This window comes from Hirundo rustica, chromosome 20 (genome assembly GCF_015227805.2).
Source record: "Hirundo rustica isolate bHirRus1 chromosome 20, bHirRus1.pri.v3, whole genome shotgun sequence".
Classification (NCBI taxonomy): Eukaryota; Metazoa; Chordata; class Aves; order Passeriformes; family Hirundinidae; genus Hirundo; species Hirundo rustica.
Window position 1 is genome coordinate 4,838,570 of NC_053469.1, and position 14,852 is coordinate 4,853,421.

Here is a 14,852-nt window from a genome sequence, read left to right on the forward strand (position 1 = left end):
AGTGCCCTTCAACAGCTTAGCTCAGTATCCTGGAAAGCTGCAGTTACAAAACTGCATCCTAGGTGCCCTAAGAGCAACCTCACCCTGCGGAGGGGAATTCCAAGGAAATTTCTGCAGAGGATTCAAACTGCGAGTGGAAAAAAAAGCCTTTGAGGTGCACAGTTTAAAGCATCAGACCAAGAGGCTCTATGCTCCAGAGACCCTCGAGTTTCTCTAGGCCAACATTTGCTGGTGTGGCTAATAACCAAGTAGCGCCACTGACAGAGCACAGCATCAGGGAGAAGAGAAAGAAGGGAAAAGGAGAGAAACTAAATCAGAACTCACTCAATGCTCTCTGGCGTCCCAGTGAGTACACAGGGCCTCTCGGGCATCCCACCACTGTCTGCAAAGGAAACAAGGAGAAAACCTGAGATACGTGGAATTAAAAATGTAGCAGCAATTTCAGGGACCATGAAGCACCAATGGAAGCACCACCCACCTGCACACGTAGCATGCTAAAAAATTCAAAGACATCCAGGATCAACATATTTTAAATTATTTACTGGATGTCTGCATTCTTTTAAAGCCATTTCCACCAATTAAAGGGAGGGGTATAAACTCAGATAACACTGATCCCCGTAGAGCACAGCAGCAGAGTTTTCCCCAAAGCAAAGTGGCACCAAATGATCTCACTTGGAGAAATGGTCTCATTTTTTATGATGCAAAGCAAGCTGTATGGAGAACTGCTGCCAGCCCCCCTGAAATGTCTTCTGCCAGGAGCTGCAGCTGACCAGACCAGTCAGAGTCAAACCACAGAGCTGAGCAAAGTGAGAAAACAGTTTCAGGTCTAAGCACAACATGGATTGTTCATTTGCTCTGCAACCACCTGCTGGTTAAAGCCAGTTCCCTCACTGTTCCATTCCCCAAACCACCTGACAAACCTGTTTTCTACCCTGGTTGGGAGGTGGGTCCCACAACAGCTCTCCCATGGCTGTCTGTATCCATGTTAATGGTGATAGCACACCGTGAGCATGGGAAGTGCCTGATCTAATGGACACAACACCCTTTGACATTAAAACCTGTTCACCTACCACACAAAGAGGAGCTTACCTGGAGCAATCTGAATTTTGCAGCCAGACTCTATCTGAATCCGTGAGATCTGTTCTCCTCCCCTGCCGATTACTGAAATGAGTTCAACAAGCATCAGAACAAACTGTTTTTCCTGGAAACTGCAGAGCACCTTCCCCCTTTTACTCTGCTGCAGCTATAAAGGAACAGTTTGACACCAGGATTGCAGAAGAGGCATACACAGCATGACCAAATTTATCAAAGCAGAAAAACATTAAAACGTCATTCTGTTTGCTTGGACAAACAAAACAAGGAAGTCTGTCTTGCACAGGAATGGAAAGAAATAAGTATGAAAGAAATCAGGCACTAGTCTGGGTGATGCTAGGAGAGTAATTTAAGTACGTCTTGTTCCGCCTGAACCAATAAGCCAGCTATCTGGGGTACTAAGAAAAGGCAAAGACTCGTTTTTCATAACTCCTATTTTACTGCCATTTTTGAATGGACACGCTATTTGGCTGTCTGCACTCAGACAGAACCACATCCTGAAATGCTCTATCAACCTCCAGGCAACACAAATACTCCTCTCCCTTAACTCTCAGAGCTGACACATCACTGTTCCACAACAAGACACCCAGAGCCCAGACTGTGCCAATCACCATTCCTACCCTTCCCAGACTGCAAAAACAGCAAAGCTGCAAAGTCAGCCAGGTATTCCTGGCTCAGGATGCTCCCAAAGAAGCATCTCAGCTGCGGGATTGCATCCCCCCTGCGTCTGTGTGCCCCTGAACCAGGGTGAGACACAGATGATGCCTGTAAGCTCCCCTCTCCCCGGGCCAACATCCCCCATGTGCAGCACCAGGACTGGTAAACGAAGAGGAGAGGAGAGGAGGGAGCCTTTCCTTTGCAGGAATTTGAGTTACAGTCTTACAGTGTCTTTAGAGTCGGGACAAAACTTGGCGCACTATGGGGTAATTACCACGGCCTGTTATTTTCCTCTTTACTCTCCATATATCAAATTGGAAGGGATACACAGAGACCCAGCAGTGGGAGAGGCTATGCAATCACTGCAGTAACACATCAGCAGGAGGTGCCATTGAAAGCCAGAGTAATGATCATTAAGAGGAAGAGAGAAATTAGGATCGAGCTTGAAAGAAAACACTATCAGGAATGCAAATCTAGGAGAAACTCTCGTCTGGTTGCGTTTCCCTGCAGCAAATGTGAGAGAAATTTAAAATTCTGCTTAACTTGCCTTTAGTCAACTCATATTTTAACATTTAAATGTTGTTTTCCTTCCTCAATTCTCACAGTTTTGCATACTCAAAGTAAAATGTTGCCGTGAAGGGAAGTAAATTAACTTTTGACTTGTTTATGTACTGTGCTAATGGGAATTTAAAAGAGAAAATCACTGAAATGCCCAGTAACTTGTACCAAATATTCTTGTTCTTATTAATGGGACACCAAGCTTTTCCATGAAGTTCGCATCTGGATTTTAAACAGTTCCTCTGTTCCCCGTGGAGACAGCATTAAACAAAGCTTATAAGCACAAAAACTCGTGTCAGAATCAACAGCATTCCTGCACAGGAAACACATCAAGAAGCATTAAAAGCATCCAAGGTACTTACTAAATCCAACCATTTTATCAGGCACTTTGAACTCTTCTGTTATTACAGCCCTAAAAGAAAAGGAAAAAAAAATAAAAAGGAACAAAACCCCATCAAAGTCATTACAAAGAACAATTTAGAAGAAACTACACTACACCCCTGCCACAGAGCCTGAGCTCAGCACAGGGATTCTGCACACACAAGTAAAAGCACATCACTGTCAAAATACTTTGTTTTGGAAGGGACCTCTCATGGTTATACAATTCCTCCTATTCTGGATCCGTTTCCAGTCTCTCTCTGGTATCTTGAATGGAGCTGATGGAAGAAGCTCTTTTTATCATTCTTGCTCCAGACAGATTTTAAAAAAAAACCCCACAAAGTCTCCTTATCATTGAGCCTGGACCTTCCAAGCAGCAATGTCTGCCCAGTGCTTCTGGATATTCTCTTCCCAGGAGACACCAACCAAAGCCAGTCTTATTATTATTATCTAACTATTACCTCAAGACTTCCATAACTATTGCTCTTTGGACATTTTCAATGTGTCTGTTTCAAAACAAATCACTCAAAGCAGTTTCCTTAAACCTGACCATAGTCAAGTAGAAAGGAATTAACTTGGATTGTTTTTTTGTTTAGCTGTTTCTGTCTTGTAGAAACCACAACACCATGAATATGAATATGCATTGTGTACAATTTGCTCAGCATTCTCAAAAGTAATAAAACATCTGCACAGTAAGTTCAATATTAAAATCTTCCAATTTTTTTTGCTTTAGATCAGTCAGGAAAGACATGAAATACACACTAGACTGGATTAGCTAAGTGCAGATAAAGTACTATTGCTGCCTCCTCCTTTCTAGGATGCTCTAGTAGGACATTAGCTTCAAGTTAACCATTAAAAATTTAAGGTGCTACAGCCCTCATGCACATTGTTTGTCCCTTCTGCTGAGGCCCCAAACAGCTGGTTAGGATGGAAATGCACTACTATTCACCTTCAGGCTAATCCAGCTTTAGAATGTTCTTCCCTTCAAAACACCACAGAAAAACTCCTCAAGAGCAGGATTTCAGAAAAATTGAGAAGTTTACATTTTTATTGGATGATGGATGACAATTAACACTTCCTTCAGTCTTCCCAAACTATTTTTGACATAGGAGTCATCCCAGGTCATATTACTCCAACAAAACTAAATAATAACAACAGCAACATGTCTGTTTGATACTTCCACCTTTTGCCAAAATGCCGGAGTTTTCCTCACTTTTTCTTTCCTGCCCCTGCCAGGGCAGGGGAAGGGAAAAGAGAGAGAATTTAATTTTTTTGGTCCTGCAGATTTGCAGAGACCCCAAGTTTCACATCAACTCCTCTTTTTTTCATCAGAACAAACAACCCAGGCTGGAGAAAGCCCAAGCTGACAGTTTTTCCACATTCTCAACCTCTGACTTCCTAACACTACTACAGATGGTGGATCAATAAACAATTAGAATTGATCAATAAATAATAAAACATAACCCACTGCTTACCTTTGATGTACCAGGGCCCCTAACTGGTTACCTACTGTGGCAGAGAGAGAAAAAAGGGAAAAAAATCAAAGCATTAGCACGGATAAACTAACTTCATCCCTATAGAAAGAGAGTTCTTACCGTTTCATCAAAAAAGAAAGAAAAGCAAAACAGTAATTTAGGTTCAGTGGCTGAAATGAATGCGTTATGTGGTACAAAACAGGAGGGGATTTCTTGATCAACACACACCATAGCCCAGTGTCCAGCTGAACACAGGATAGGGAATTGATCCGTGTCTCCCCATGCTGAGAGTCATGGGAGAAAATCCTGCCTGCCCAAATCCAAATCCCTGCAACTAACCTCCCCCCTTCCCAAATTAAGCCCAAAGTAGTAAAAGAAAAAGGGAAAAGGGGGGAGGGAGGAGGAGGGAGAGCAAATTTGAAGGAGACCAGTGTGTATTAAAAAACAAGAATAAAAGCCAAGCAGCCTCAGAGATTCCCTCAGTCCAAGCATTAGACACCGCTGGCACATACTTCTCTCTGTGTCTCTGATCTGTGCTCCATGGAGCCCACTTACACGGAGACCTGTTAAAGGAATAGGGCTGTTAAGTAACCTCGTTGCACCCAAACAGCGTTTCAACCCAACAAAACACATGTTCTTGAACGCATTCCAGGCATTTCTGCCATGTTAGCTGGTGGTCCATCTATGATTAGCAATTATCTCCCTACTGACAACCCTGAGACAGACTTCTCTCCCCCAGCCCCAACAGATTAGATCTTTCTTCCAAATGTTAATAGGGAAAATATCATTAGACCAACTCATGCAAAGTGAGAACACGAGCCCTGCTGGGCTTCCTACTGGACTTTGCCTGCAGCAAACCAGCTAAAAACCAGACCATTTGGTGCTAACAACCAGTTGAAAGATTATATTGCATGCCTGGAGGGCAGAGAACAAAACAAATGAAACTGGCCAACATGTGAGCTGTGATAATAAAGATGCTGTTTCAAAGTACCTTGCAGTAAGCCGCACATTCTTTGACCTGAAATAAATTGGCAATCAGCTGACAAAGATAGAAAGTGGATGCATCCAACACTCTCTAAATCTGGTAGAAAAATGCATCAAGTTTGTGGCCAACCACTTTACTCCAAGAAAATAGACAAAGGGAGTGAATAGTGTATTTCTGCTGCGTGTCAATACTTCCATGACAGCTCAGGACCAAAATATCGACAACGTATCTATTTTATTACTCTCCCCAGCTCAGCGATAAGACAACTGCTGTGTTAATTGACTCCCTTAGATTTGTCTTTGCATATTCTCACCCTGAACATGAAAAGCTCTAATTTGATAACTATGAATATTGCAGTTGAAAAAGGTGGGTGATGTAACGGGGAATATTTGCTCCAGCTGATAAGCTTCGACCACAGAGCTGAGCAAATACAAACCAAACTCAGAATATTTCAACTCCACGCAGCAGGTCTTGGGGTACTGGTGTAGTGTGGGGTTGCCACAGCCAAGGCAACTCATTATCAAGATGCCAGAAAGAGTGGTTTTAACTCTGCAAAGGCTGTATTTAAATCTCCACTTCGCATTTCGATTCACCAGAACAGCTCTCTTAGCAATCTGTTCCGCTGCAGCCGCTGCCCACAAATTATGAGACAGATACACATCCTATAATCAATTCCCGAAGTTCACACACCGAAGGGAAGAGCCTTCATTTTGTAACACAATCCTACACTCGAAAAAGACAACTTCTGAGGGAAAACCTGTATGAGCACAGGAAGTTAAATCGGTTAAGGAATTAATGCTTTGGATGTAAGTAATGATGTCTCTCCAATCCTTTCTGAGTATTATCCAAACAGAGTAAGCCATTCACCCCCACAGGGAGGTACCAGCCTTAATGCATGTTTATTGTACAAATTAGTATGGAAGAATTATGTGAGAGACCATTCCCTCCGCAGTACACAGATAACTTCTCAAAAAACTGAGATTGAAGGCAAACGGAGAGAAACAGAAATGATTTACTTCAAGTTGGTTATGATTTCTCTCTGTTTTGGGGGGGGGGGGAAAAGCAACGTGGGCTCCCAGTTCCAACAACCTAATGGTCCATTCCTTCTCCAACATACCCATTTTTCCCTGAAAAACAGGGACTAATAGAGAGGCAGGGCTGGGGCACCCACAACATCGAAAGCTGATGCACCATTCCACCATCTCCCTCCACACCAAGGAGGGGGCTGAACTCTGACAAGCCACATACATATTTCCCCCTTTTACATCTATTCAGTACAATTTAACTGTAACTGCAGTCATTTTGCTGCAAATAAGGAAAAATACTGAATAAAATCAGCACAATTTCCTATTAATGGCACCTGCTGGTTGATAACTCTTCATTCTGCTTTACGCTTCACCTTAACTGAATTCTACCTAACAGACACTCAAAACAAATGCGGATTTTTCTTCCACCCCATAAAACAGAGCAGTGCCTCCCACTAAATTAATGTGCATGATGGGAATATACAATCTCTTCAGGAATATCTTCATGGCTAGAATAAAATCAGAGTGACAGCTCCTTGAGAGCAGTGGAACAGGGCTGCTTTTCATACTTCAGAGCCAAAATGGGATCACCATAGTTTTTAGAAAGCTACAAAGATAGTTACCCTAATTCTCCATCAATAAATATTGATAGGCTTTTCTTTAATTAAATAGTCAGACCCTAATAATTTTTGTGTCTGACTTCAGTGTAAACCTTTGGAGGATTTTTCCCCTCCCTTGAACTGTCTTATTTTAAAAAAGTGGCCATTTGTAAAGTTACAATTGTGAAGAAGAGTGGCATTTTGTGCATTAAACGAAATCCTTTGCCAAGAGATCTGGACTTTTGCCCTGGTCCTACTGCTGCTGCAGATGTGTCAAAGAGCATCAGTACTGACTTTCATCAGCCGTAAGACAGGGATAAAATTCCCTTCTGCCCACTGCTATTTTCATTGAAAACATATTGGAGGAAAAGAATAAAGTATTCTGTACAGCAGGATCATGTCATGTTTGAGCCCTTGGTTCTACCACAATCAAGTTTTATTACACCAGAACAGCTCATCTTCAGATCTGGATGTACCAAAGGAGCTTCAGGAGGAGAGAGGAGTGGAGAGAGGGGGTTGTGAGGCTTCTCCAAGGTCTCTCACCTTTGTTTTCCCAGACTCAAAGGATGCTCCAGCCTTCAGCTGTAATGCTGCTGCTTAATCCTATGGGTCTCACAGGACACTCCTTTAAAGCAGCCCAAAGCAGGGCAAACAAAGGGTAATGCTCTGTCCATTACTCTCTTTGCAGCAGACTAGATCCCGGCTTCCTTTGAACAAAAGGAGGCTGCTTCTTTACAGGCTATTTGGCATTAAACAAACTTATTAATCTGTGCTGATAATTAGAGGGACCTTTTAATTAGAATGGAGGCCAGGGGCAGCAGTTGGCCCTTAACAGGAGGGCTGGGGTCTGTCCTCAGCAGCAGCCACAGGCAAGATGCCACCAGGTCTCTCTACAGTTCAGGCTCACCTGTCCCTTCACTGAGAAACATTAACCCCTGCAAGTGACCACAGAAATGCCAGCTGTGACTTCCCAGGAGCAGTACAAATACAGTTGATATCTTCCCTGCACTACAGCTGTTTGCAGGATAACTTTCAAGTTGTTTCCAGAAAAGGGGAAAAAAAGAAGCCAGGGAAAAGAGAAATAATCAGTCTCAAGCTCCATCTAACACCAATGAGCCAGGTTACCAGGGCTGATCCTGCTGATCCTCGGTTCAGATGAGGGTTATGTTAAAGGAAGTGCAAAAAGCACTCACACATCCTGGTTCCTGACACTACAGTACATCTGTTTTTCCTGGAAATGCTTTAAAAGCAGCTGAATTTGTTTTGATCAACACATTGACACCTGTCTAAGACCACTTCCTCAGCTGGCATCAGGCAGCCACAGCAGCAGCTGTTTACAAAAACAGACGGGAAGAATTAGATTGTCCTGAAAGACAGACAATTCTCCTCTCACCTTAAATACTTCCTCTGGAGACTTTTTTCTTTCAGCAGTATTAGTAACAGCATTAACTTCCCAAGAGCTGCATGGGGATAAAGAAGCAGCAAGACCTGCACCCAGCTGTGAGCATGCAGTATACAGGGGGAAATTTCCCACCAGATTTGTTTCCAAGCCATCCAGAGCAGTAGAATGTACCCAAATCCATGCACTGTAACAATTCTAGAGTATGTGTAACACAACCACTTCTTGACAACTCCAAACTGTGGTTTAACAAACAAGCAGAAAATGGAAAAGAGTGTGGGCATGCAATTCCAACACCCCTTGTTTGCAGCTAATAGAGAACTAAAGAATCACCCAAATAGGAAATGCTTTCCTAATTTAAGTGTCCAATTAAAAGCAACTTCCATCTTCCAGATGTTAATTACAGGGCAGCAAGAGCAGGTAGCCTAAGACTAAGATATGGATCACACGACAACAGAGCAAGAAGCACCCACAGCTGCAGGAGCTGCTTTGCCAAGCTGCAGGTAAAGAAGGACAGGAGGATCCCACATGGAGGGAGGACCTCACATGGCTGCATCTCAGTACAGGACTTACTAATACCATCAGAAATAAAACCCAACATGACCCAAGCTGAAAGAAGTGCTACAACTCTCATCCCTATCCTGACACTTTCTGCTTCTCTGTCACATTCCAGCCCTTTAAAACATTATTTCTGTCATTTCTCTTTAAAGATCTCACAGACTAGATTTTTGGGAGGGGAGTTGGATGAAGCTATATACAGATGTATAGGAACAACCCAAGGGCAAACACAGCATTGGAGCTACTTTTAAAAGTTACAGACAAGGTCCAGTGCTGAGGACAGGATGAGCAGAACAACTGCTGATCCAGGAGTCAGGAACAGCCACCCTGGGAGGCTCTCCCAGAACAATACCCAAACCATGGAGTTATCTACACAGCACAAGAAACCAGCAGTAATGCACTTTTATGGCCCAGACTGCTACTGTATTGGCACGATCTGTGTCAACACAAACAAGGCTCACCAAGTCCTAGGTGTTCTCATCAGTACAAGTTTAAGTACAAAGTCCAAGCTGTCACTAAAGCACTACGACCGTTTCATGAAACCCATTTTGTCAAGCTGTCAGATCTCGAGTTCAGTCTGAAGAATCAATGAAAAACACACGCAGGGGAAATGTTGTGAATGACTGGCTCCCAGAAGGCTATTTTTATTCCTTTTCACATGCAGCCACATCCCTAAGCTACTCAGACCAAGCTCAGAGCTGTTCAGCATTCCCCAACACTGCCCAGGCTGTGACAGCCCAGCACCTTCAGCTGCACAACCAGCACACACAGCGATGCCAGACCTCCAGCTTCTCAACAAAAGGAGGCTCCAGCCCAAGACACAAAGTGTGGGGGCTCACACAGAGAAATCCATTCTCTCCTGAAACCCCAAACCAAAGGAGCAGCAGCAACCTGTTGCTCAAACAGAGCCAAGAACAGAGAACAGAAGTGGGTGGTGGCATCTGTTGAGAAGTTAGCAAGCCAGAAGCTCCACATGAAAGAAACTTCTCCCAGTGCTCCAGCATGTTTTTTTTTCAGACTGAGAAGCAGACATGCAGTTATTTTCAGCCTTTGTATCAGACAGAAAAAAAAAATCTTTTCAAAATGAAGTGCTTGGCAGCAGCTTGGCTTATCTCCTCAGTACCCTTGAACATATCCATGGGGGAGAGAATCACCCTGCAGGGCTACGAGTGTCAGGAAAAATAACAGAGGAAAGAGCAAAAAGGAAGACATAGTCATGCTTTTTATTTCTTCACAAGAAAAGGTGAGCTCTTTGCATCTATACAGCAGCAGATAATACAGTTTAAACATTCTTGTAACAATGCATATCATCAGACTTATAAAACCTAAAAAACTCTTGTTCTAACATTTTTGTTGTTCCCACCAAAGATAAGAAACCATTGGCTAATTTTAAAATTGTAACAATCCATACAGTATTTCATGACTGTTACCAGCTATGGTCCATGCAATAAACTATCCTTTGGCTATGGCCAATTTTAAATTCTTCAGAGATTTTAGAATTCTCAATAATGGAGAAAGCTTAAGCTAATACAGGAAGTTCCCTTTCAACTTGCATCATCTTCCCTGAATACCTTTTCTCCTTAAAATTAATGTACAAAGCAAGCAGAACTTTACAGCAACTCAGCTCCTGGGCTGTGACTATTGTCACAGATGGAAAAAACATGTACAATACTGGCCTTACACACTGCCTGCTCTCAGAAATAAGGGAAGAACATGCACTGTGTACACCTGGTGCTCTGTCTGTGGGCTCCAGCACAGGCCCAATAAGCAAATCCTCCTCCCTTCCTCAACTACCATAGACCAAGATTTAAATTACACAGTTTGTTTGCCAATTCCCAAAGGTCATGAACTAACAAAGAATTGCTTCACATTAATACCAATGCCTAAGAACACTGTGCAATCTAGGTAAGAGTAAACAGCACAGGGCATCTCGTATAAAATGTCTATACACAGAAAGCTGCATTTTCCATCCTTAAAACAGACAACTGGCTCCACAGGTGAATTTCAGGAGCTGCATCCACAAGACTGACTAATCAGTCAGCTTACCTCCATCATCCAGGGGCCGTTTCTGCACTCCGTAACCGTAGACTGACGGGTCCACAAGCGTTGTAGAATTATTCAAGTGAGGAATATCTCCAATTTTAGCAGCAATCTATAAAAATGAGATAAAAGCATTATCAGCATAGCTGAAGTTTCAGCTGTTTCTCCCACTAAAGCATTGACCCCAGGCCAATCTTCTCTCAGGTATTTACTGTGTAGGTGGATTTGTAGCAAGGTGCTTCATTTGTAAAGCAAACAATCTTCTGCTTGCTTTTAGTATTTGCTTAATTAAGATCACATTCACCCAGTTCCTCTTCCTGATCATAAATAGACATTTACTCCCTGGAACATTATATTCAGGATTATTTGCTCGATGGGTAGCTGACAAGCTAAATCTTGCTAAGAGGAGGGTTCAAATTTTGTTCTGGAGAAGCCGCCACCACCAGAGGTGTGTGGGGGGACATGTGCTTCCTCCTGCACCCGTGCAGATCCAGACACACAGAAATGCACACTCACAATTCCATGGGGGAGCAGAGGGACTGAGTGAAAACACACAGCACAAGGACAAGTTTGGGAACTCCCTGTCAAAGAGACTGGATCGCTTTTGTTTACTGTGTGAGGAGTAAGCCAGTGGGCAAACTATCAGTCCAGGACTAGCTCTCATTTCCTGCAGCGGTCAGCACAGCACAAACACAACTAATGCTGCCTGTGCCTCTGCTTCCAACCCTTCCAGAGGGGAAACTGCCATTCCCTGCCGAGCCAGGATGAAAGGAGTTTATTCACGGGAGAGAGGAGACAGTCAGGTACCACAGTAAGGGAACTAAGGTAAGCAAATAAACTGAGAGACACACCTAAACATCACTTATACAAGTGAAAAGCTAAGCTCATCTCTGGTGGCATTTGGGGGACAGCTGTACAGGTGGGTGCTGACAACATGAGCTCTTCCAGCTGCTCTCTGAGCTAACTGGCCCAAACCCACCCTAGAAACACCCAGGTGCATTCCCTGGGTGCTGCACCCCAGTTAACACCCTCGAGGGACAGGCAAACTGCAGCCTCATAGCTCCCCTAGCCTGCATAAAGTATTTTGCTGTAATAAGCAAGCACAGAACAAAGTAGTTATGGAACAAATACAAAGTACATGGTATGCTACAGCATTTGCTGCCTTTTCCAGCGAAAAAAGAAAATCACTGAATGGAATCTTTACCAGGAGACTGATCTCACTCCATTATAACTGGATTTCACTAGAGAATAAGCAACAGGAGCAGATGAAAGAGCACTTTGCACAAATATGTTTTAAATGGCCAGTATATCTAAAGATTTCTAAAATTTGTGTTTCACTGCAACAGAAAGACATCTACGGAAACTCTCGTTGTTGACACTATCTTCTGCTGCAGTGGAACAAAAAAATGCCCAAGATGCAGAACCACAGGGTGCTGGAAAAAAGCTATTTGAAATAATCTTGAAAGACTGAGGGCACTGCTTTTAGAAAGAAAATAGGAAACATTCTGTTCAATGCCTTCCATGAAAAGGGTTCCAAGTTTGGACCATTTTCTCCTTACAGTCCATTCTGTCCTGTCTCCTTTTGGAAAGTCAGTAACTTCGTTGTGTCAGAAATGTCAAAGCTGGAGAACAAAATCCTCTACTGGGACCAGCTGCAATCCTGTAGTGAAGCTTTCATGACAAGCATTTTGTACATCAACATCTCCAGTAAGTCCCCAGAAAGTTGGTTTTGAAAGCATTAACACACATTGTCCTCTCCAGGAGGGAGGGCCAGGTGATGTTTTACTCTTTTGTTAAACATTGTACTGCATCCATGCATTCAGCTCTTTGCCCACCTACTTTCCCCTCACGTTTGGGATGAAGAGAAATTTAACGAAATACAAAGAGCTGAGATGTTTTCTGACTACTTCAACAATGAAACGTAAATTTTAAAATACATTTTACAGCAATCTATTAACAGCTTTCATACAGTAACTGACAACATAGACAAAAAGGAATGGTGTCAGGTATAACATACCCTAACATATTTTGGGGCATTTGATTTTAACACCCCCTTCAAGAACTCTTTCAGTCAGCAGCTATTTACCATGACTTACAAGTTATGGATGATCCTTTAGAGGTGAAACCGCTCACCACAAACTCCAGGAAAAGGGAAAACACCAGTCTGTGGATAGCAGAAGCTGGCTTAGGGAAGGAAGGCAGCCTGAAGTACAAAGGTGTTCAGGACCAGCTTGCTGGCACCAAGGCTGTCTACTCCCAACTCAGGGGAGCTTTGTGAAGCCCTGCTCACACAGGGCACACAATGATCACCCTGGCACAGAACCCTCCAAGTAAAGGGCAAAGCAAGAGTGTTAAAGCAATTTTTACATTATCAGCTTTTCGGATATTTTCCTTCCCCCCCTTCCTTTATTTAAACATGTACCCTTATCTCTAAAGCCTCCCAGCTGCCAGTGGATTGCAGGCAGACAACGGTGGCACCTCGGCACAGCAGGAAAATACACCCTGCAAAATGAAGAGCTGAGCTTTTAAAGTACAAGTAGCAGCTAAAATACACTTTAACATCTCATATTCGGCTTAAAATGGGACGCTCAGTGTTTATGACAGGTTCAGCAGGGAGGAAAGCACAAAATTTAGGACATGGCAAAAAGCAAGCAGACCTAGCCCTTATCTGCCTAAATGACCTTGAGAAATGTACTGCTGTTAGCCACTGCTTTTGTCCTGCTCTGTGTCAGCCTTAGGTTTTTTTCCCTCTACCCCCGCCCCCCCCCAAACCAAATACATCCATTTTATCAAGCTCTGAAATACAATGGGGGAAAAGGCATCACTGTTTGGGCAACTAAATTCCCCAAAATAAAGCTCTCCAACAAAGACTTTAAAGGACACAACACAAGCCCCAGTGAAAAATTGCAATGGTAAAGCCAAGAAAACAAATGAATCCAGTAAGTTGTGTGAGATACAAGTTTTCTTGTATCTTACACTTCTCCTATACATTTAACAGCCAGAAAAATGACAATACAAAATACAAAGTAATACAAATCCACTTCTAAGCATGAAGCTTCTTTGCTAGGCACACTCAAACACCAATATCTGCAGAATTCAGCTTTCAAGAGAAGAGGCCCAGCTTCTAGGAAAAACCTCTCCCTGGTACCCTGCAAAGAACAGCAACAGATAAAATCACCAATTCTAGGTATCTGCAGGATAAAAAAAAAAACCGAATAAGGCACTGTCATCTGACCCTTCAGACTATTCTGGTCCTTGTGCTGCTCCCCCCATTCACTCAGCAGAACACTTGAGGTGGAGGTGACAGACATTTCTCCAGAGCTCTGCAGAAAGCAATAAAACCACCCACAACCATTTAAGCTTCACATCACAGGTGGTTTTCCTAAATACCAGAGTAATTGGCAAAGCCTAAATCTATTTGAGGATGACCTGAAAAAGGGACTCTGCAAGGGGGTAAAGGAAAGTTTGTCCAAGACCCCTCCATCACCACGGAAATCAGAAATTAGAGCCTGATATATAAAGGGATTTCAAACACACAGCCTGTTGACTCTCAGTCTTAGGATATTCCCCATTTTTGAGGCAGCCAGGATGGCACATCACAGGCTCACCAAGGCTCAGCCTTTCCTCTCCAGAGCATTCTCAGAACACCCAGCAGACACTGTTTGGTCATTAAGAACAAAACTTAAGGATGGTCTGAGAGAAATCCATTTCAGTCCAAGGCACAAGCAGCTTTGCTTATTTTCTGACCCCACAATTCAAAAGGGGAGCAAACATCCTCTCTCTCTCTCTCACCCACCCCAAAATGCCACAGAAAAGCCATCCTGTCTGGGAGCAGTTGGACAGATCAGTCCCCACCTAAGAGCCACCAATCCACTTGAGACATGGTGCAGAAGATGCAGGACAGAGCAGCTCAAAGTCCCAGCACTGCCTTGAAAAAATAATTATTCATAAATCCCAAATATTTCAGAGTCCACAAAAAAATCCAGGCAACTCCAGTACAAACGCTGAAAACCATGTAAAGTAATTTCTTTCAAACATATTCCAGGTTTCTATTTTATATTCCTATAATCATCTCACATCCCAGAG

The 14,852-nt window shown here is 43.1% G+C and overlaps 1 protein-coding gene across 7 annotated transcripts in view; it reads right to left on the bottom strand.

Moving 5' to 3' along the window:
* Positions 1–14,852, bottom strand: part of FUBP3 (far upstream element binding protein 3) — a 39,114-nt gene that overhangs the window by 20,809 nt on the left and 3,453 nt on the right. For 3 of the 7 annotated variants that reach the window (XM_040082967.2, XM_040082964.2, XM_040082968.2), the window contains exons 2-7: positions 10,773–10,878; positions 4,673–4,723; positions 4,161–4,194; positions 2,670–2,719; positions 1,090–1,161; positions 325–382 (exon numbers count right to left, since the gene is read on the bottom strand). In XM_040082967.2, the coding sequence (XP_039938901.1) occupies positions 325–382; positions 1,090–1,161; positions 2,670–2,719; positions 4,161–4,194; positions 4,673–4,723; positions 10,773–10,878 (371 nt within the window). Of the gene's footprint in view, positions 1–324; positions 383–1,089; positions 1,162–2,669; positions 2,720–4,160; positions 4,195–4,672; positions 4,724–10,772; positions 10,879–10,978; positions 11,187–14,852 lie in introns of those variants that run through there. The other 4 variants (XM_040082969.2, XM_040082965.2, XM_058423064.1 and 1 more) reach the window with 4 other exon arrangements.